Source organism: Coffea arabica, chromosome 11e, assembly GCF_036785885.1.
Source record: "Coffea arabica cultivar ET-39 chromosome 11e, Coffea Arabica ET-39 HiFi, whole genome shotgun sequence".
NCBI classification, from domain to species: Eukaryota; Viridiplantae; Streptophyta; class Magnoliopsida; order Gentianales; family Rubiaceae; genus Coffea; species Coffea arabica.
The window spans coordinates 19,462,638-19,487,351 of record NC_092331.1 but is presented as its reverse complement, the minus strand read 5'-3'; the positions used below and the strand labels follow the sequence as shown (position 1 = coordinate 19,487,351).

At 32.8% G+C, this 24,714-nt stretch overlaps 1 protein-coding gene across 2 annotated transcripts; it reads right to left on the bottom strand.

Moving 5' to 3' along the window:
• Positions 1-8,982: 8,982 nt before the first annotated feature.
• LOC113719380 (probable LRR receptor-like serine/threonine-protein kinase At3g47570) lies at positions 8,983-14,637 on the bottom strand. Of its 2 annotated transcripts, XM_072071758.1 has the most exons (3): positions 13,685-14,637; positions 9,854-11,735; positions 8,983-9,729 (listed from the first exon to the last, which is right to left on the bottom strand). In XM_072071758.1, the coding sequence occupies exons 1-3, from the start codon at positions 13,685-13,687 to the stop codon at positions 9,368-9,370; spliced, it is 2,247 nt and encodes a 748-aa protein (XP_071927859.1). In that variant the 5' UTR covers positions 13,688-14,637; the 3' UTR covers positions 8,983-9,367. The 2 variants fall into 2 exon arrangements, with proteins under 2 accessions (XP_071927859.1, XP_071927858.1); XM_072071757.1 differs by having other exon boundaries at positions 9,854-14,637.
• Positions 14,638-24,714: the final 10,077 nt, after the last annotated feature.

Here is a 24,714-nt window from a genome sequence, read left to right as displayed (position 1 = left end):
TACAGACTAGGGTGAACACCTCACACATTCCCACATTTAATGATGTGTTAGACGCCAGCATAAAGGCTGAGATGGACTGTAAATAACAAGATGAGGAGGCTAAGAGTAAGAGGCCAAGACCTAGGGGTGAACTTACCATGTTGAGAATGCTAAAGCCAGGCAAACGATTCCGCTTAGTGAAGAAGAGTCGCGACCACCTCCAAGGATAACTAGGGAAAAAACTTTCCCTCAATATAAAACCTATGGTAAGATGCATCTATTAGAATGTCGACTTAGAACTAGAGCATGTTTTGAATGTGGACAGCAAGGATATAAGGCTATGGATTGCCCAAATAAAAAGGTAGGGATAGACAAGGGCGGCAACCTAGTTGGTAACAAAGCTAAGATGAATGCAAGGGTGCATGCGATGACTGATTTAGAGGCAGAGGCGTCTGGTAATGTAGTCACAGGTATGCTTTTGATAAACTCTGTGCCAGTATTTATGTTATTTGACTGTAGTGCAAGTTATTCGTTCATTGCAAAGAAATTTGCTAAACATTTGTGTACGCAACCTAAATGAATAGACCATCCCTACCACGTGGCCACTTCAGATGATAGGATTTTAGTATCTCATGTTAAATATCCAATCTATATGGCGGAATTGGAGGATAAGAAATTAGAAGCGAGTCTAGTGCAAATTAACATGAGTGATTTTGATATCATCTTAAGAATGGATTGGCTAGTTAGGTACTATGCACATATTGATTGTAGAAGGAAGAAGGTACTATTTTTGAACCCTCACCAAGAATGTTTCTCTTATCAAGGGAATACTAATTTAAGAAAGTTACGTAGGATGCCACTCCTATCAGCCATGCAAGCCTATAGGGCATTAAGAAAAGGATGTGAGGCATATTTGGTTTATGTGGTAGATGTTGAGAAAGAGGAAAAGTCATCAGCAAAGATCCCCATAGTGATAGACTTTCAGGATGTATTTACAGGCGATTTTCTCGGATTATCTCCTGACTGGTAAAAAGATAACTAGAGATAGGGAGAGGTGAGGGGTCAAACCTCATCTGCAGCGAAAAAAATCTAAGGGTTGTGTCAGAGCACTCCCTTGGTCTAGTTGGGTCTGTATACCTACTAGCCCCCTACCATAGCCTCCTTAGGCTCCCCCTCCCCCCTAGATTAGGATAGAGTAGGTTATACAAATGTATCATTGCTGACCAAAAAAAAAAAAAAGAGGGGGAGGATAATAGTGGCCCCAATATGTGACCTGTCTGTAGTAGTGGAGTAGCAGGAGAAGTGGAGAGTAGTTGTACTTATCGTTACTTAATATATTTATTATTTCCTTCACATTGGAAAGGACCAATTTCATCCCATACCCCAATTCCAATTAACTTTGGTGGTGATAGTGACAGTCACAATACTCTAGCCACGACCACACACATTTTTCAGGGATTATTAGTCAACAAAATGACAAAAGCAAAAGCAAATGTGAAATTTAACCTCATTGTTTCACTGATTATTACATGTTTGATTAATTGAAAGAAATAATTAATCGATACACACTAACTTTGTAGGCGGTCAAGTTTTGTCCCCTTCCTTTATGTGATTATCTTCATTTATTAAAAAAATTTAGGGGTGGCATCCCTCTCTCTCGTATATGGGATTTTGCCAATGAAAAAAGGAAAAAAACATACACACCATATTGGAAAAGCTTCATCTATGAACCAGCTAATAAAATAGTAGATAAAAGCTAGATAAAAAAAAAAAAAAAAAAAAGCAGCGACCTTTGGAGGATGTTTAAATAATACTTGAACACTGCATTCCATTTAGAAGAATTAAGCACAAAAAAAGTAAATAATCACGTTATTAGCTTCAGCTTTAGCTTTACCTACATCACATATCACAAAAAAAAAAAAAAAAAAAAAAAAAAAAACATGGTTAGTTTTGTAAACTCACAAGATCACGCCTTTAGTATAACAATTCAAAGGCGTCCGATATAATAGCATAGTAACCCCGCCTTGCAATGACAACCTTGACTTTCAAAGGCGTTTTCTATCCTTCTGTCCTAGTGAAGTACTATTAGCCTATGCACTAAAAATTTACAAAACAAAGAGGTAAGTGCACTTAAATGCTAGTAATAAACAATGAGTGGCATCTAAATCACGCCATAAAGTAGGCAAGCTGGACCTTACAGAATCAAAGCTTAACTGAAGCAAAAATCTGAAAATTTCAACTCTTGAAAAAGATTATTAGTAGCATAATAGATTCACAAAAACTTCAGAATTTTTTTGAGACAATATCATACAGTTTCTTCCTAAAAGACCATAAACTATTTACAGCCTCCGCATCCCCTCAAGAAAATAAAATTGCATACTTGAAGCTCCATTCTTAGGAGGCGTTACTTTGACCTATGAGCAATAACAAATTAGTAGTATAAACAAAAGATGTCCCAACCAACTTAGCGCCATGAGCAGATTTTAATTAAGCTATAGTTTGAGAGTCAACTAGCAATCTTGATCCATGTCCATGTAGCCACACTAAGCTTTAACAAAAGTAGAAAACCTTAAAAGCATCCAATTCGCCTTAAAGGAAATAGCCACCAGGTGAAGTATAAAAATGTAGGCCAAACAATCTTCGAAATGTTTAGTACGGACAATAAACGATTGTGGAGTACGACAATAATGATGATACTCACTTTCAAACATGGATAATATGGGATACCTCTATGGTGGGAACCGTGCCTATGGTAGGAAGACGGAGACGTTAAATTGTTGTACAGCGCGTGGAGAGGAAATATACGAGAATCGTCTGCGGATGCAACCAAAAAGTACACTGACTTCCGTACGAGTTGGGGCAGGAAGTGTTTTTGCATGTTAAAACCAGAGTCATTTATGTATTTGTAAATGTACCCATTACGACTGGAAAAATGTTGCAAATGCCTTGGACAAAAAATGTGCATAAAGAAGGTACCGAAATTTTAAGAAATAATAAATGATTATCGCACACGCGTGGGGGATAATAATTTCGAAGAAAGAAAAGTGAAGGTAAACGAAAGGATTCAAGCCTTCATTATATTTATATACATATATAAATTTAGTGACCAAGTGTTCAGCTTAAGCATCCGGAAAAATGGTCCCATGACTATCGTTATGGTAAAAAAATTATTATAATAGGTTATAATAAATTTAGCAATTATTTGATTACCTATTGGACTTATCCACTTGTATAGGATTATGCGTAAAAATAAGGAAGTAAGTTTGTCATCTAAAATAGTAAGTTAACGTAATAAACTAGTAATTTTTGCAGCCCAAAACGTGAATTGAAAGTATTACGAAACATACTTTTAAAGAGATAAATTACAATTTTTATCCTCAATATACTTTTGAGGGAGTAAGTTTATTCGAAGTAATAGTATGTTTTTATACATAAATAATCATTTTTACTTATAACATAGTAAATTTCATTAATGACAAAAACATGCTAATTTATGGCAAAAATTCTCTATTATACTTAAAAGACTTATGCCAAGCCCATATTTTATTGTTATTTAAAATAACACTAAAATGTTTTATTAATGATTAAAACTGAGTACCTTACTTAGTAAGTAATGTTAATATACTTGTATAAATACTTGATCGTATGTGAAAAAATTAGTATTTTTGAAATTTATACATAATTAAATTTTTTTTGCGCAGAGCACCAAAATCCACAAGTCAAAATAGTTGGTCTGAAAGGGAAAGATACAGCTGAATAGCATTGTTTAAAGCACCAAATAAATAGATGTAAAATGCTGGTTAAAAACTGGTACTTTGACATATAATAAAGGAAAGTCATAAGAATCAGGCCATTTATGGAAAAAGTTTTCATTAATAAAAATTCTAGCTCTTCACAACTTTCTTACCAGTCCTCCAAAGCATGAGCAAAGTGCCAATAATTGAAATAATAATTTTTTCAATTTATACAGAATTAATTTAGTTTTTGCAAATAAAAAAAATAATTGAAATTTTTTATCAAAAAGCACATAAGTCAAAAGGATTGGTCTAAAAGGGAAAGGAATAGCAGATATGTACAGTACTTGTATTTCACGTTCGAATGACTACAGTGCTGTTTTTGACAATACCCTGAAAAATATGTAATCCAAACGGAACCGATTCTTCATTATTTAAAATACCAAATCTGTGATTGTGTTTTAACTGTTATCCATTGGTATTCTAAAGTATTATTTTTTCATCCAATACCACCTTTTTAACACCCGTTTTCCCTTAAAAATTTTATTTATTGGATGAAAAAAAAAACCTTTTATGCAATAAAACACTAGCTCTTTGTAGCTTTCCTCCATTATAAGAACAGAGTACCCATTTTTTCATAAAAAAAATTATTTATCAGATAAGATAAAAATTAACCCGTTTTTCAATAAAACACTAGTTATTTATGGTTTTCGTCTATTATAAGAACAGAGTACCCATTTATAAACAAAAAATTTATTTATCGAATAAAATAAAAATAAACCCATTTTCCAATAAAACACTAACTCTTTATGACTTTCCTCCATTATAAGAACAGAGTACCCATTTTTGCATAAACAAAATTTATTTATCAGCTAAACTAAAATTAAATCCATTTTTCAATAACACTAGCTCTTTATGACTTTTCTCCATTATAAGAATAAAGTACCATAACAAAATTTGGGGATAAAATAAAATAAAAATAAATCTATTTTTAAATAAACACTAGCATTTTGTGACTTTCCTCCATTATAAGAACACAGTACCTACCTTTCCATTAAAAAGTGTATTTATCGAATAAAATAAAAATAAACCCGTTTTCTAATAAAACACTAGCTCTTTATGACTTTTCTCCATTATAAGAACAAATAACCCATTTTCGCATAAAAGAATTTATTGGATAAAATAAAAATAAATCCATTTTTCAATAAAAGCACTAGCTACTTATGGCTTTCCTCCATAAATTATCTATTTTCATACGTTAATTTATTAGTTAGATAAAATCAGAATGAAATTAAATTGAACAACAAATTACCCTTAACGATGAAATTGAAATACAGAAAAGTAACCCATAGCAAGTTTTAACTTCATTTCCAATACAAAAATATGCTACAAATTCTTTTGGCAAACGCAAGACACCTCATTCATAAAGTCTCAAGAAACCTTTCCAACCATTATGCAAAAGCAACTTATTCATTCTAAATTTTTAGCATCAATTTGATTATCAATTGGACGTATCCACCTGAATAGGATAATATGTATTTTCTGGGACACGAGACATAATAGGAATTAAACTTGTATTAATGTAGACCTAACAAAATGAGAAAAATAGCATAACAATTAATACAATAATAAGAATAACAGAGTTGGTATAACAAAATTAGTTTAGTCTACAAATTTATTTTTTTCTGCAGATAGTTCGCGAATATGACATTCAACAACTAAAAAAAAGACATCTATATCTGTCTATATGTATTGCAGAGAGAATTTTAGATAAGGAGCTTTTCAAATTGTCAAAAGTTCGAATACTATTTTATTACAATTTTACATTTCTAAAATTAAGAAATGTTTATCTCACAACTAATCCTTTAATTGCTCGTACAAATCCTATAATCGTGCTCATGTTTTTCCCACATTTCCCTCACATTTTCCCCCACTAACCAATAAAATTAAAAATCCCGAATTTTACCTAACAGATAATAACCAACCATGTCAAATTAATATCTGTAAATTCCAATTAACATCTCGCATTTACTGCTGACTTTACTGATAGTATTAACTAACAATTATTACTGACATTCACATCTCACACTTACCACATTACTCATAGTAATAACTACCTGTTAATTTAAGATATTCACAACAGCGAAAGTCACATATCCAAAATTTAGGAGCATGTTGAAATTATAATTTTCACAATTCAATATATTTTATTGCCAAAATATAGTTTACTCTCGGAATCATTCACAAAACTGTTGCACACTAATCCAATTGACCCATTTAATTTGCCATCATATAAATTCAATACAGTGAAAAAATTACGTATCATACATTTTTTCACTAAGGATAAATCTCAGTTACAAACATTTCAGTCAGTGACAAAGCCAAGATTTTTTTTCTAGAGAGGCTAAAATGGGTACTCAGTTTTTATAATGGAGAAAAGCCATAAAGAGTTAGTGTTTTATTGAATAATGGATTTATTTTTATTTCAACCGATAAATAGATTTGTTCATGCAAAAATGGGTACTCTGTTCTTATAATGGCGGAAAGCCATAAAGAACTAGTGTTTTATTGAAAAATCGAATTTTCATGTATTTTATCCGACAAATAAATTGGTTTATGGGAAAATTGGTGTTAAAGAGGTGGAATTTTTCTAGAGGGGCAGAAATGGGTACTCTGTTTTTATAATGGAGGAAAGCCATAAAGAGTTGTTTTATTGAACAATGGATTTATTTTTATTTCATCCGATAAATAAATTTGTTTATGCAAAAATGGGTACTCTGTTCTTATAATGGAGGAAAGCCATAAACAGCTACTGTTTTATTCAAAACCGAATTTTCATGTATTTTATCCGATAAATAAATTGGTTTATGGGAAAATTGGTGTTAAAGAGGTGAAATTTTATTGGAAAATGATATTTACGATACCAATGGATATCAGTTACAACACAATCACAGATTTGACATTTTAAATAGTGAAGAATCGGTTCCGTTTCGATTACATATTTTTCGGGATATTTTTCAAAAATAGCACTATAGTCCTTCGAACATAAACTATAGGTACTGTACGTATATGCTATTCTTTTCCCTTTTACACCATTCCTTTGACTTATGTGCTTTCTCATAAAAGATTCTCATTCATTTTTTTAAATGGAAAAAAATTAATGAAATATGTATAATTAGAATAAAATACTATTTTAATTATTGCCATTTTGCTCATACGTTGCAAGACTGATAAGAAAATCGTAATGAATGACAACTTTTCTAGTAAATGGCCTGCTCTTTATGTCTTTCCTTTATTATATGTCAACGCACCTGTGTTTTTAACGAGCATTTTACATCTAATTTATTTAGTACTGTAAACAATGATATTTAGAATGTTTCTTTCCCCTTTAGACCAAGAACTTTGACTTGTGGATTTTTGTGCTCTGAGAAAAAAGATTTTCGCTTACCTTTTTTTTAAACTGCAAAAGAAAAAATCAATTTCCCCATAAATCTCAAAAATGCTTATTTATACACATACCATCAAGTATGTATACAAGTATAATAACTGTACTGACTAAGTAACGTACTCAGTTTTAATCAGTAATAATACATTTTTGTGTTATTTCAAATAACTCTAAAATATGGGCTTCGTATAAGTTTTTTAAGCATAATACAATATTATGGCCATAAATTAGCATTTTTTGTCATTAATCAAATTTACTATGTTATAACTAAAACTCATTATTTCTGTATAAAAACATATTTTTACTTCAAATAAACTTACTCCCTCAAAAGTATATTTGGGATATACTATTGTAATTTATCTCTTTAAAAGGTATGTTTCATATTACTTACAATTTACCTTTTCGACTGCAAAAGTTACTAATTTATTACACTAACTTACTATTTTGAATGACAAATTTACTCCCTTATTTTTACCCATAATCCTATTCAAGTGGATAGGTCTAACGGGTAATCAAATGATCGCTAAAATTTTTAGAACCTATTATATCATATCTAAAACTGTGTTGTTTACCGTATCGATAGTTATGAGACCATTTTCCTGGATGCTTAAGCTGAACACTTGGGTACTAAATTTATATATGTATATAAATATAATGAAGGCTTGAATCCTTTCGTTTACCTCCACTTTTCCTTCTTCCAAATTATTATCCCCCACGCGTAATCATTTATTATTTCTTAAAATTTCGGTACCTTCTTTACACACATTTTTTGTCCAAGGCATTTGCAATATTTTTCCATTGGTAATGGGTACATTTGCAAATACATAAATGCCTCTGATTTTAATATGCAATAACACTTCCTGGTCCAACTCGTACGGAAGTCAGTGTGCTTTCTGGTTGCATCCGCAGACGATTCTCGTATATTTCCTCTTCACGCGCAGTGCAACAAATTAACGTCTCCGTTTGGACTGTATATAACGTTAACACGTGTCGCTCTCTGCCAGCCTTTCTACTATAGGCAGGTTCCCACCATAAAGGTTTCCTGGATATATGCTTTGTAAGAAAAAGACAATTGATTAAGCAGGGAAAAACGATAAAGTGATTGCTTTAGTGTCAGCTAAAAGGTCACATTCAGTGGTAATTGGGTACTAGTTTTCACTTAATCTTGTGAGAGATTAATTGCACGTATGCTTCAAACCAAAATAGATTTTTTATTTTGTTTAATTTATTGGCAATAATAGAGGATTGTTAAAACATGTCTCTATTTGGGTATAAACTTGTGCAGTTTGCCTTCTTAAATTTTCATTAATACTTGGTTGTGAGTTTGTTAGTATTGTATAATTATATCAGAGAATTAATCGTAGTTAAATATAAATTAAACTTCAACTCTTCAACATTTGAAGTCCAAGTCTTCTTGTACTATAAATTATGGACTTCTTTTTCGCTGAACAATTAATACTTTCAGCCAAATTGCTATTTAACTAATAGTTGAATTGGGGAAGCGATGGGTTGAGTGAAGCAGGGGAGGGAGTGTAAGTGAGAGATTTTAGGTTCGAGATCCCCTACTTGTATTAAAAAATTAAAAAAATAATTAGTTGAATTGCATGAAAAATTAAAAATACGAAGAATTTTATAGTTACCCAATCTATCATTGACTCTGCAAATTCAGATTCCGGAACTTTTTCTAATCATGAATGCAATATTTTTTTTTATGAATGCAATATTCTGACCACCATAAATATAAATAAATAATATTATTATTTATGTTCAGTATTCTGACAACGATAAATATAAATAATTAAACTGTAGAAGAACAAAAAGCAATGATGTACCTGGAATCTTGTATTCCTTTGTAAAAGCTTTACTGTTGCTCAATAAAAGTTCCCATTTGCTCAAAAAATAAAAAAAGGAATAGCTAACTTTATCATGAATGTAAGACTTTCCTTTAGACGGAAAGTTCAGAACTTCACTAAAAGATATTCACGAAGCAAACCTATGCACGTGTGGTCATCTTCAACGTAATTTTTCCTTTGGATGTCTTTCAAATGACAACTAAGGAAATGGACTTAACATTAGGTGCTTGAAAATAGATTTGACAGAACAAGAAATTACGAGAAGACAACAAAACCTTAATTAGAACAAACTTTTTTTTTCTTACTCGCGAAATTGATTAGAACAAATTTGTGCTGTTGGATTAAGTTAAAAGAACTCACTTTACTGAGATATCAGAAAAAGTGTCAAGTTGACGTTTTATCTTCTTAAGTGCCGCCACAACATCTTTCATATCAACTCGATCCTGTGGGCATTCAGTGCAGCAACTTGAAGCCAATTTGAAGATCAGTGAAACACACTTCAATTTCTCATCGAAATGCTTATCTTGTTGCCTCAGTAAATTGGCATCTATAACCTGAGTTGTTGCATCAAGCAGACACTCTTCTATCCAGTTCTTTAGACTGAAATTTCCTTTGAACATTTCATCACTAGGCTTCATTCTTGAGAATGTTTCCATCAAAACTATGCCAAAACTATACACGTCAATTCTTGTTGACACCTGTCCTTCAAGTCCATATTCTGTTAAACAAAAGGCAATCTATCATAGTAAAACAGAGCGAAGAGCAAACTCGTGAAATTGACACATAGTGCATACAAAAATAAGATCTAAAAGCAATAAAAAAGAAGTCAAAATATGTTCAACCTGGTGCCATGTATCCAAGTGTTGCGAGAGTCTCGGTATGTAGAACGCTATTTCCTTCATCCAAAAATTTAGCAATACCAAAGTCACTTACATAAGCAACCATGCTTTCGTCGAGCAATATGTTACTAGGTTTCAGATCACAGTGAATCACTGGCGTCGCATATCCAAAGTGAAGATATTCCAATGCGGAAGCAACATCCATCATTATGCTTATCCTTTGCAGCAGATCCAAACAATGGTTGTGGCCATTGGAGTACAACCATTTCTCAAGGCTCCCATTGGGCTTATAATCAAGCACTAAGGCTTTGAAGTCCAAGTTAGAGCAACTACCGATCACTTTTGTTAGGTTTCTATGGCGAAGGTTGCGTAGAACTTCACATTCTGTATCAAAACTCCTGGAAGTGACTTCTGCTAGGAAAGTAAAAACTTTTACAGCAACAACTCTCCCATCCGTTAGAATACCTTTATATACAGATCCAAAACTCCCTTTGCCAAGTAAATTGCTTTCATCATAGTTATTGGTTGCTTGCACGAGTTCATAATACGAAATTGGTTTTGGCAGTCCCATGGGCAATAAATCAGTATTTCTTGAAACCTCACCCTTCCTTCGGCATCTTAAAACTAAAATTACTGCAGTTGTAGCAGCAATTACTGTTGCTACAATACCCAATATAATGCCTAACACGTGAAATACTTTCTTTCGACTCGATTTGTGAATCCGAGGAGAATTGCAAGGAGGAACATGAAACCTTTGAGCACCACACAAGTCATCATTAAATATGAATGATTCATATGTGAAGTTCTCGAATGGACCACTGGACGGAATTTCTCCTCTTAAGTGGTTGAAAGAAAGATTAATGTAATGGAGATATGAAAGTGCCTCCAAGGACTTTGGGATAAAACCTAATAGATTGTTATTGGATAGGTCCAAAAGTTCCAAGCTTAACATATGACTGAGTGAGTCTGGAATAGGTCCCTCAAGTTCATTTTGTGCTAAAGAAAGATTGGCTAGACTTTGCAAACCTCCAATCGAACTTGGAATATTCCCACTAAGATGATTTCCTGACAAATCCATTAGTGTTACTGCCTTCAAGCTTCCAATTTCCTGAGGTAGTGAGCCAATCAAGGAATTAGAGGACAGATTCAAGAGCAAGAGATCAGTGAGGTTCCACAAGCTAGCAGGTATGCTCGAGTTTATTAAGTTCCCAGCAAAGCTAATTTCTCTCAGAGAACTAACATTACCCAAGCATGATGGTATTGACCCATGAAGCTGATTTTCCTCCAGATGTAAACCGAACAAGCTCTTTAACTCACAAAGACTATCTGGAATTGAACCACTCAGTTGATTAGAAAAGAAACTTAAAAGTTGGAGGTTTTGCAATTGTTTCACTCTGACGGGAACTGGTCCACTTAGTTGATTTCCATATAGACTCAAAACCAATAGATTGCTCAAATTCGCAATTGCTTCTGGAATGCTTCCCTCGATTCCACAATCATACGCATAGAATTTCTCAATAGAAGTTGAGAGATTCCCAATTGATACTGGAAGAAAACCGTGCAGTGGATTGTCACCAAAAGCTATCAGTGTTAGATACATACAATTTGTCAAGTAATTGATGAAGCTCAATTCTCTTGATGAAGTTTCAGTTGTCAAATGATTTTCAAAGAGATCCAGCAATCTTAGAAGTCTCAGGTTTCCAAGGGAGTTTGGAATTGGACCACTGAATTTGTTTGTACTCAATGTCAAAATTGTCAGTTGAGATGCATTTGAGATTGAGGCTGGTATCACTCCATCAAACTCATTCATATGGAGATAAAGCTCTTCGAGGTTGAAAAATCCATAACCCATGGATGATGGAAGTCTTCCAGATAGCTTGTTGCCCTGGAGGCCCAATTTTAGCAGTGTTGACATGTTAAATATTTGGGCTGGTATGGATCCCGTCAGGCTATTGAAGCCCAGATTAAGAAATTCTATATTTTTTAAGTTACCAAACTCTTGTGGAATACTACCTAGGAGTTACAAATTTTACAAATGTTAATACATCAAATAGATTCAAGATAAGGTAAATTTTTTTTACACTGACAGTATATATACAAGCAAGTCTAGATGTACTCCTTTCGTCCCAAAATTTGAGACGCTTTTTGGGAAACGCACTTTTTATGTACAGTAGTATTACGGGACAGGCTTATCTGACTTTTCCAAGCGTGCCCTTTGCTGTTTGTGGAGTGAAACAACAAATTGGTGGGACCACTTGCCATTAAGTCACTTTGACTAAAAGGTAAAGACAATCAGAAGGGTATAACTTCCGATGATGTGTTGTGGCTGGGTCCATCAGAATTGGTTAGTGCAATCTTGACTTGTCAATAGAAGAATATAACTGGAAAATAATTGTAAAAGTGATTTGACTTTTTCAAAGTGACTCAAATTTTGGGACAAGCAAAAAGTGGAAATATGACATTAACAATGGGACGGAGGGAGTATATCATATATACAAAATTTGATATTTAAATTCAAATTTAGATGATATGGTATTCATCGAACCTCATTAGTGTATACATTGACAATGTAGGAAAAATTAAACCTTTAAGATATTGTAAATTCTAGCTAAATGTTCATCAAAGGGTAAACTAAAAAGGGGCAGTATCCTAAGTAAGATTAAATTCCCAACCTCTGCAGTGATCGGATCTGCAAAATTGTCTTAATCCAATAAAACCAGAAAAACTTTTGTACTGGTGAAATATGATTGGCTAGTAAAGTAAAGTTTCACAACATTGAGGTTTTGTATTCAAACACTAGTAACAATTGGGCATTCTATCCAAATTATGATTAAAGTGATTTTTCTTTTTACTTCTGTTAGAATATTTTAAAGAATTAACTAAAAATCACCTTTCCTGTCACAAAATAATTCTACTATAATTACTAGACTTTTTATTTTAGACTAGTTTGGAAGTACGTCCAACACCTTGCATGGCTCTATTTGTAATGATTATTTGTGGTGGTACTTTATAAAAAATGAATTACTTTTCGTTAACTAAAGTAATATATAAACAGTAAAAAGAATTTAACTGCACGCTATAAACTATTATCTATATTTACTCTCCATAATTTAATTCATACTCTCAGCTTCAAAAGAAACTATGATATTCCTAAATTAATCAATTCAATGTCAGTACTACATAGATATCCTAAATGATTCAACTCGGGATATTATGTAGACATTCTTTTAGTTAAAACCCACAAATAGTCAGAATCTTTATGGAACTCTTGATTTTGTTAAGCAATTCATGCGATATAGTTTCCAATAGTCTTTGTAAAAGAATTTTCATTTTGTTTACCAGAAAATAAAACGATTTTAGCTTGTTAACTTGAGATTTTACATTCAAGAACTAAGAGAAATTGGCATGGTATACAAGTCACGGGACAAGTATTTATCTTACTCTTGTTAAAAGATTTTAACATATTTCATCAAAATCTTCTTGCTCATTATGTGATAAGAAAACAAGGTTATGCATGTGATGTATATTAAATATAAAACAAGATCCTATTAGATTATGAGTGTTTGTAACACATACTTGGCGATACTTCTAGGAATGCTGTATTTATTAAACAAATGTACACATTTTCATTTTGTTATCCCAATTAGATTTAAGTTAATTTTCCTAATTAACTGCGGTTTGATGAAAAAAATTAAAACAGGGCCACAATTTCTGTGTGCCTCAGGATTCCTAAATTATTAATCAATATAAAATTTAATTGTTTGAGAATGTATAACAAAGTTATATGTAACTCTTTATCTGATTTCAGCTCAAGTGCAAGAGTTAGGATGGTACCATCTAAATTGTTGTCACCAAGATATAGATGCTCGAGCGCCGTCAAGTTCCCAAATCCTGCCGGTATCGCTCCGCCGAAATTGTTGTCAGCCAATGCTAGTGCTTGAAGCTTTGAACATTCCAATAATGATGAAGGTATCCTACCACTTAAACTGTTGTGGGAAAGGTCAAGCCATGTGAGACCTTGGAGACGGGAACATATGCCGACTGGAAGACTGCCAGAAAGGCTATTACCTTGAAATGCAATCATTTCCAGTGAGGAAATGTTGAATATATCCAATGGCAAAGAACCTGAAAGCTGATTATAGTACATGAATATTCTCTTCAATTTGTTTAGATATCCGATCTCCCTTGGAATTGTTCCTTGCAGGGGATTGAATGAGAGTCTCAAGGTCTCCAGCTTTGACATGTTAGAGATGGAAGGTGGGATAAAACCCGTAAAAGTATTGTTCCCGAGGGAAAGATTTCGGAGTCCTTGCAAGGAACAGACCCAAGAGGGAATATCTCCACTAAACTTGTTAATGGAGAAATCAAGAACTTGTAACCTGCGCAAACGAGTCAACTCATGGGGAAGTTCTCCATAAAAATTGTTCCCGCTCATGTCGAGGGACATGAGAAAAGACAGATTCCCCAACTGCGGAGGAATGATGCCTGTAAGACCCAAGTTGGAGATGTTCAAGGCGGTGACTCTGCGGTGGGGAGAGCCACAAGTGACTCCTCTCCAGTCACAAACTGAGGATGTAGCAGACCAGTTGTTTTCCAAGATTTGATGAGGATCTGAAGAGATTTTAGCCTTCAATGCAACAAGGGCCAATTGATCCGTGGTAATGTTGGTGGTGGTTATGGCTGAGCAAGGTAAGATGGAACTTAGCAAGAAGAATCCAAGGGGAAAATAATAGTAAAAAATTTTCCTCATGACTGTAGTTTCGCAATTCTAACTTCTAACACAATTGGTATAGGCTCAGCTAGCATGGTAAACAATTTCTTCTGAGATACTTATATACTTGGTGACGCAACGCTGTACGGTTGTAAGTAACAATCGTTTAAAACAATATAATATTTTTTAAATAAGTTTTAATTATATGTGAACTATTTATAAAACTTAAAAACATAAATGTAATTATTACATATAGAACCCAGATGAATAGTAATAGAATATTACACCTCCTCTAAGTTGTACAAAAAATTTACATAAAATTATAAAGGAAAAATTGCAGAAACCTCCCCTGAAATTTCTGACATTTGCACTGACCTCCCCTCTAGGTTTAGAAATTGCATTCACCTCCCCTGAACAGTAACAATTCATTGTAGAAACCTCCTTGATAGCTTTTGTAGAAGTGAGATAAGAATTTTCTTCCAATTTTGTCCTTACTTGCTTGACAATTATTATTTGCTTGACAATTGCTTAACTAATTATCTAATTAGTTAATAGTTAAACTAATTAACTATTAACTAATTATCTAATTAACTATTAACTAATTAACTAATTATCTAATTAACTAATTAACTAATTATCTAATTAACTAAAGCTGTTGTCTGTCCGAAACTAACAAACTATTTGCATGTTAAACTAATTAACTAATTAATTGCTTAACTAATTAACTAACTAATTATCTAATTAATTAATTAACTAATTTCTATTTATCTAATTAACTAATTAACTAATTATCTAATTAACTAATTAACTAAAACTGTTGTCTATCCGAAACTAACAAACTATTTGCATGTTAAACTAATTAACTAACTAACTAATTAACAAACTATTTGCATGTTAAACTATATGCAGTACGCATTATCTATTTAAAGTATCGGCTCTTCATGGGTATTTAACTTTCAAACATTTAATTTATGATAAAAACATCAATGTTTGTAAGTAAAATTAAAAAAGTATTACAGTAATATTCTTACAAAAATGGAGGGACATAGGGCCATAAATTAAATGTTTGAAAGTAAGAATATTGATATTACTATAACACTTTTTGAATTTTACTTACCAACATTGATGTTTTTATCATAAATTAAATGTTTGAAAGTAAAATACCCATAAAGAGCCGATACTTTAAATAGATAATGCGTACTACATATAGTTTAACATGCAAATAGTTTGTTAGTTTCGGATAGACAACAGTTTTAGTTAATTAGTTAATTAGAGAAATAGAAATTAGTTAATTAATTAATTAGATAATTAGTTAGTTAATTAATTAAGCAGTTAATTAGTTTAACATGCAAATAGTTTGTTAGTTTCGAATAGACAACAGCTTTAGTTAATTAGTTAATTAGTTAAGCAGTTAATTAGTTAATTAGTTTAACATGCAAATAGTTTGTTAGTTTCAGATAGACAACAACTTTAGTTAATTAGATAATTAGTTAATTAGTTAATTAGATAAACAAAAATTAGTTTATTAGTTAATTAATTAATTAGATAATAAGGTAGTTAATTAGTTAAGCAGTTAATTAGTTAATTAGTTTAACATGCAAATAGTTTGTTAGTTTCGGACAGACAACAGCTTTAGTTAATTAGTTAATTAGATAATTAGTTAATTAGTTAATTAGATAAATAGAAATTAGTTAATTAGTTAATTAATTAATTAGATAATTAGTTAATAGTTAATTAGTTTAACTATGCAGAAATAGTTTGATTAGTTAATAACTATTAACAATTAGATTATTAGTTATTTAGTTAATTAGTTAAACTATGCAAAAATAGTTAATTTAGTGTAATTTTTATTAACAAATGTTTTGTTGGGTTTGATGAAAGTACTCATCACATTCATTTGGTAAAATTAAATCATGTCAGGGGTACTTTAGTAAATTGACCCACTTTTGCCTATTAAATTGCCTCCAACTTTTGATAGGGGAGGTCAGTGCTATTTCAAAATTGATAGGGGAGGTCAATGCTATTACTATAAAAGTCAGGGGAGGTTTCTGCAATTATCCCAATTATAAAATATTCAAAAAATATTACACTGTTGACTCCCTGCCCCGCGTCCTATACTAGGCACTGCAACAGGTGCAATCGTACGGACATTGACAGAGACAATAATAGGACGGATTCAGTCCAGATAAACCACACTATGGAATTATCTTCCAAAATATAGTTATATTTGAATAGCTGTAGATATATACTTTTGTCTAAGTTTTTGGTAGATACTTTTGTCTATGTTTTAATATGCATAAATTGTATTTAAAAGATCTATTCAAAGAACAAATTCAAATCAAAATTTATTCTAGATTTTCTCTAAATTTGGTTTAAGATTCTATATCCAATTTGAACTTTTTAATGAATATCGAATGGTGTTAATGAATTTTTCATGAAAGTAGTGTTTTCATTTTTAAGTTGTCTTTCTCTAATTTTGTTCATAGGTCATCCAGGATAGAGGTGCGAACAGATCAAACTCAATGAAGCTAATCAAAACTCAAGTTGTAGCTTACATTAACCAAGTTAGAGCCTCGAGCAACTTGAATGGTTTGATGAACTTGAACTTGAAGTTTATACGTCACTCGAAAGTTGATCGAGTTTGATCAAGTCTCAAGTATAAGTATTTTTTATTTTTTTTTATATTTATGCAAGCTTAATCGACTATCAAATATACAAAATTTTTCTTTCATTTATACTTGTCACTGTGAAATGTCTATCCCTATCCCTTATTTAAAAATAACTTGATAGAGTTAGATTAGGTTGAAGATGAATTTAAGCACAAGCAGTTGAAACTAAATCAAACTCAAGCTCAAGTTGAAAGTTTTAAGAGTTTGACAAGTTTGCTCAATCAAACTTGAGTAGTACAAGTAAATAGTGGACCTCGCATTGGTTCATATATTCCTTTTTTTAAATAGAAATCATCATTTCATTCGTTTTAATGATAGAAAATATATCATCAAATATGTCACAAAATATTTCACAAAAATAATATTTTTATAAAAAAATTTTGAATGTAAGTAGAAGTCTCAAACTCAGAATCTCTCAAATAATAGATCTAAAGGATCTACAGTGCATCAGATCCAAGAAAGTAACCTATTCTAAATTATAATAATCTTTTTGAACCTAACAAACATATGTGCATGTTTTCTTCTGCTAGATCTATTGTTTAATAAATTAAACCCATATATCAAGTTGAGATCTAACAAAAGAAACTTAAAAATTTTAGATCTGACAAATCGTTTTGAAAACATTGAGATTTGGCAAAGAAGAAAGAACCAAAAAAATAAAACCAATAGAAAATTTTCACAAGACACCCTAAAATAGAAGAAATCCCATATTAGAAAGCTCTAAGTAGAGAATAACACTATCAATAGAAATTTTAGAAGATATTTTATTTCCTACAAACATTAAAAGAAAATTAGGCGGAAGGAGGGAGACCAAATGGTCACCCTCCCCATGGAAGAGGTATTTCTTTTTCCCCTTTTGGATAAAAGGTATTGTTTATTTTGATAAGAATGAAGGAAGTTACGGAGAAGGAGGAGAATTTAGAGTGGAAATTTTGTCAGTGGAGAATTTTGGAGGGGAAAAATTAGGCGGAAGGCGGGACCAAGGGTATTGTTAGTTTTGACAATGTAACTTTATCAGTGCCCAGTGGAATTGTGGTCTTCTTGTCCGCCACACTATATTAAATAATGTCACTGACAGAGATATTAGAGAGAAGTAGGAGAATTTAGAGACAGAAATTTGTTTTTTAACTTTATCAGTTCGTCTACACGGAGTCAAGGAGAACGACTTGTTGACCAAAAAACAAAAAAAAACAAAAAAAAAAAAAATCAAGGAGAACACCAGATTTTAACTTATTGAAGTCTAAGTCTTCTTTCAATATGAATTAAGTTCTTCTTGCCGGCCACGCTATATTAAATAACGTAATTGACGGAGATACTAGAGAGGAGGAGGAAAATTTAAAGAGAGAAAAAATATTTAACTTTATCAGTTCATCTATACCTGTCAAGGAGAGTGACTTGTTGGCCCAGAAGAAAAAAAAAAATCATGGAGAATGACTAGAGTTCAACTTATCGAAGTCCACGTCTTCTTTCACTGTGAAGTGTGAATACATTCTTCTTATCGAAATCCACACTATATATTATGTAATTGATAGAGATTGGACAACATTTAGTCAGGTTTAGCATTTTTTTCCTTGCAAGCATTCTATCATTTTCACAAAGAAAACAGTACTTGACTTTTGATTCCAATCAAAAATTTTCTATCTTGCAGGTGATATGGTTAATAAAAGAAAATTAGTGGGTCAATTGAACATTTACATTTTACCCATTTTCTATCCTATATCTTTTTAAACTAATTTTTCTTACGATTTTTTTTCTCTCTTTTTATCTCTTTAACATAGTTTCTTTGTCGCACTTTGATAGTCCTAATTTTTTTTACACTATTTAAAACAAAAATTAATTGATTGTGTTGGAAAAGCAATTCTAGCTTAATATTTTTCTAAAATATTATTGCATTAATATTAGAAGCGTGGCCATTCATCATGCCTTTACATTAGAGGTGGCAAAATTGGTGATTTGGGTGGGTTTGGGTTGGGTAAAATGGGTAATGGGTATAAGTGAGTCAACCCATTTATATCCATTTAATTAGATGGGTATAAATGGGTAAGTCAAAAAATGAGTTGGGTAACTCAATTATCCATTAATAATCCATTTATTCTATTTTTTTACAAACTCATATAAATTCATTTTGCAAACTAAATTATCAATTTATACCATTTTACACCCATCATTAATTTTAAATATTTACTTATTATGCCAAATAAGTCTAATTATCAATTTTTTTTCATCCGTGTGCTATGTCGCAAAATTACATATTATTTAATAATTGAACAATGAGAATCTAAAAATTTGGACTAAATAATATGAAAGTTAACATAAAAATTTAATCCAAAACTTTGAACCCCTAGTATTTTTTGGTGTATAAATTTAAAATTTCATTTTGAAAAAGTAAGAAAGGAGACTAAAATTTGTCATAAATTAGTGATGCTAAAAATGATCAAATTAATAAATTACGAGGAAATAAAGCGATAAGACAAAATCAACAAATAAATATAATAAATAAAACAAAATTAGTTAACATAAAAAATAGTTAAAAATCCTGATAAGGATTAGCAATCACTTCATTTAGCATACAAACAAAGATAAATTTTCAATAAATAGAAATAACTGATAGAACAGTGAAAGGTTACATAGCCAAAACTTCTTGCCAACCTTCAGTACTAGAATAAACAATAGCTACTTGAATTCCCACAACTAGCTACTCTATCAAGATACTTAACAAGCACAAGCTTTGTACAACTGCATAGCATAGCATAAAACTCCTCCAGCTCATTGTTGGAATCCGCCAACATGAAGGTTAGTAAGTTTAGCAACTAAAGGTGCAAAGTCAATACTCAGTCTTTCTCTATCTTCTTCATCTTCAGAAGCTGAAATCAAAAGTAAAGTTCAATAAGTGAATAAAAAAGTAAAATACAAGATCATGTGCACAAAAAGGTTAAGTATAACATACATGTTACTCCATATAACTAGTCCCTAGTACATAACAAGACCTCCACATTTTCTGGTAGGAGCGAAGTACGAAATTTACCCACAATTCTACCACCAATACTGAAAGCTGATTCCGAGGCCACTGTAGTGATAGGAATACTTAAAATATCCCGTGCCATCAAAGAAAGAATAGGGTACCGATTTTTGTTTTCTTTCCAAAAATTGAGAACATCTAATTCTTGAGTTGAAAGGAGTCGAGTATCATCCAAATAAGAGTCTACTTGTGACTTATTCCTCTTGTTTGCATGTTGTTGACTCTCAAATTCAGCAAAATCATCATTGTCATTGCCCAAATCACCACCAGAGCAGCCTGCTATTGATCCATCTAGCAAATCACCATCAAAAGTATTCTCATACTCCTCAAATAGTAAATAAAATTTATCCCGAACTTCCTTAGCACGTTCTTCATAATCAAAAGGATACAGCTTCTTAAAAGCATACACCACATAATCCATTTTGAAGCGCGGATCCAAAATGATAGCAAAACTCAAAACCAAGCTATAACATTCCCAGTACTTCTCAAATTTCAGTTTCATTTTCTTGGCCATTTCACTCACTTCAATGTCTAAATTATTGACCTCTTCCGTGATAACTTTTTGAATTTTCCAGACACCATGAAAATACAAATTTGCAGTTGGATAGTTAGTCCCCGAAAAAAGGGTGGTCAGGTCATAAAAAGGCCTCAGTAGTGTTGTAAATTTCTGCACCCTGAGCCATTCTTCTTCAGTTGGGTAAAATCTGCTGAAGCTGCGATCAACCACGTGCAACTGATGAAAGGCAAGCTTATATTCAAGTGCACTATCCAGCATCACAAATGTAGAGTTCCATCTGGTTGGGACATCTTGATGCACCCTCTTATTGCATGGCAAAGAAACTTGAACAATACACTCTGCAAATTTCAACTTTCTTGATTCACTAGCTCTGATATATTTCACACAGTCTCGAATCTTTGAGACTGGTTTGGAAATAACTTTGACACCGTCTTGGACAATCAAATTTAGCACATGTGCACTGCATCTTACATGAAAAAATTCACCCTCACAAAATAGTGTATTTCTTAGCCTCAAATGCTGCTTCAACAGATTCACCATACCATCATTGTAAGATGCGTTATCCAATGTGATAGTAAAAACTTTTTTTTCAACAGCCCAATCTCTCAATAAATCTATGACTTTTTCAGCTAATATTGGACCACCATGTGGTGGTGGCATGTGGTGAAAATTTAGAACCCTCTTTTGTAAAATCCAATCTTCATCCACGAAATGAGCCGTCAATGCCAAATACCCATCTGTTGCAATAGATGTCCACAAGTCTGCAGTAAGGCAAATTCGACTTGAAATTGAATTTAATTCTGTCTTTACTCTCTCTTTTTCCCATTTGTACATCTTTTCAATATCAGCCTTTATCGTGTTTCTCGAAATGGGTAAAGCATCTGAATTTAAGTATACACACAAGTCTCGAATTCCTTCTTGCTCCACTAGTCTATAAGGATGGTTATGCTTCACAATAGCAATACCCATCTTTTCCCGATAAATTCCTTGGTCAATTGGAGACCGTTCTTCAAAATCAGATTGTCCACGCTTAGTACAATTTGAAAGATGACGCCATAAGTTACTTGTTCCGGTTGTTCCACCACATGCATAATCACGCTTGCACCATTTACATTGTGCTCTTTGTGAACCATCTGGTTCAACATACAATATATCAAATTCCTTCCAAATCAATGACGTGAGCTGTCTCGAACGCTTTGAAGAACCTTGGATCAACTCATCTGTATTGGTAGGCCCATGGCTTGTATAAGAACATTGTTCCTGAATGTGCTCTGACAACTCATCTGTTGGATCATGAAGGGATAGCATTTCTGTTATCTATACTACCAACTTTGTACACACCATCTGATGTTTTCCTATCTAAGACTCTCAGCCTTACATATAACTTGTCATGCCCTGCCCTCTCAGACTTAATTGTGCTGACTGCACTTGCCAGTTTCAATGACTTGATAGCCAAGCCCAAGTTTCAACAACTTCCAATTTTCAGCACTTTAAAAAGTTCCTTGCCACTTTGGTTTTTTAGCTTTTTGACTCTTTCTAATGGGAGAACCTTACAACAGTGATGCTGCTGCATTCAGTGCATCAGTATCAGCATCCTGCCAAGGTTGCTAGAACTAATTTAAGCCTGATCATGCAAACAAAATCAGCATCTTTCCATTTTCCAGATAACTAGGCACAAATATAACCATGTCATAACAACAAAGGCTGAGTAATACACAAGACACAAGCCACAAAATTCCATTCCACATTGTAGCTCAAACTCTAGCACTACAACAATATCGAGAACCTAAAACATATCCAAGCCAAATATACCCTTTACAAGGATATGGGTAGATTATGACATCAATGGTCTGTGTTATGCCTGTTGCCTGCCAATCATGTTGGGTCATTTATGATGGGCAGCAACAACTATGCTAATAGTAAGCAGGCATCAAAAAATAAGCGCACAACTAAGCAAGCTATACTGACATTATAAGCTACCTCATGTAAGCATATCTGGCACTAAAGTGGAAGCTATGTTAACTACTAATTAATGCAGGCATTTCAGCACAAGCTAATCCCCAAACAAGTTTTCAGATAGAAAGCATCTATGAGACATACTTCCAATTTTGTAAACTCACTAATAGGTTTACCAGCTCTATATACGGATTTTGATCGCTATAAAAGATAGCAAAACCTTGAACATATATTAATAGTACTATATTAAATGCATTACCTACTGCTCATTCTACTCCTCTCAAGCATACCCACCAAAAGCTATTCACTCTTTTCTGGCCAATCATAAAGCTCTACTGACCAAAACACTATTAAGACATAAAGAAAACTAATTAGCTTCAGATGCCGCAGATTCAGGTACTCCTGGATTTCGTACCATATATTTGAGCCGAGAATAGTGAATGAACAGGCTAGGTAAACTATGCAACTTCTGCATCTTTTCTGCCATGTCAATTGCATTTTTTAATGTATCAGAAGCTGCTTCCAGATTACCCTGCAAATTAGCATGGCAAACTTTACTAAAATCCATACATATTGCACAAAGAAAAGGGCAAGTTAATCCGCACCAGACGCCTTCGCATATTTGCCAGTATGCATCCTACCACAAATTTAAGCAGGAAAGCCTTACCTGTAGACTCCACAATGCTATGCATCCGGGGTGCAGGATCTGCAGCATATGCTCTGTCTCTCTCCTCCCATGTCCAAATACTATGCCATCAATCAGCTCAGGAATCGGACATGGAAGGGGCAAAAACCTTCTATTAAGCAGAGACGGGGAGAAGGGAGAGGGGAATCAAACACTGGAGGAAGAGGGGGGGGAAACAGTGGGCTTGCTGGTGGGAAGGAGAAGAAGATTGACGGTGAAAACTGAGAATACAAAGAAGTTTGGGAACGTAAGTTAAATGGGTTAATTGGGTTTGATGGGTTACCCAATTATACCCATTTAATAAATGGGTATAATTGGGTAACCCATTTATACCCATATATAAAAATTTAATGTACCCATATTCAGTTATTAATGGACGGGTATGGGTAAAATTAATTAAATGGTTTTATTTGACACCTCTACTTTACATTAATTATAACAACAATATGTTGGAAAGTTGTACTATTTAAGGCACGAATTAGAGAAATTATTGACTAAGATAGGTTATACCCACTGATAACAATGTATGACAAATAAAAATATTTTAGAGAAGTTAAAAGTTAACTGTATTATTTAATTAAAAAGTGGACTATAATTTGGTGCACGTGAAAAAGGAAAATAAGACTATCAAAGTGGAACAAATGGTGTATTGGATTATCCTTTTGTCTATACACACTAATTTTACTTAGTGCAGCTTTATTTGTTAAATTGATAAATTATTAATTTTGGAAGAAATTGAATATGGTACATAAGAAAATGGAGTGTTGGATCTTGTGATCAACAGCAAGTAAATATGTAAATCCCTCCACAAAATAAAAAGACAAAAAACCAGAGTGGGAGTTAGGAATAGTAACTCATGGCGCCATAAGCGGGTTGTTGGTATATCGCCAAATTGGGTGAGGCCTGTGCTTGTAGCAGCGGTGCCTCTTTGAACGCCTAATGGTAAAACATCCTGTTATTTTGTGATTGGAAAAATGCACTTTTTATTCTTAAAGTTTGGGTTGTTGACCAATTTCATTCTCAAAGTTTCACTCAAAACACATTTCATCCTCAAAGTAATGTAATTTTGGCCAATTAATGACAATTGACGGGAATTGACAAATTTATCGTTAGAACCAACTATAAACCCAACAAAAAAATGGGTAAAACCGAATAGAGCCACATTCTCTACCTTTGATCACAAATTGGGCAATCCAACGGATGATTCATCAGCAAAAATTCCATAACTCCTTCTCGTGCCTTCTTGGCAAGAGGTGTGTCTGTCTTAATCTTCATCCCTGCAAAAACATCATCAAAATCAATACACA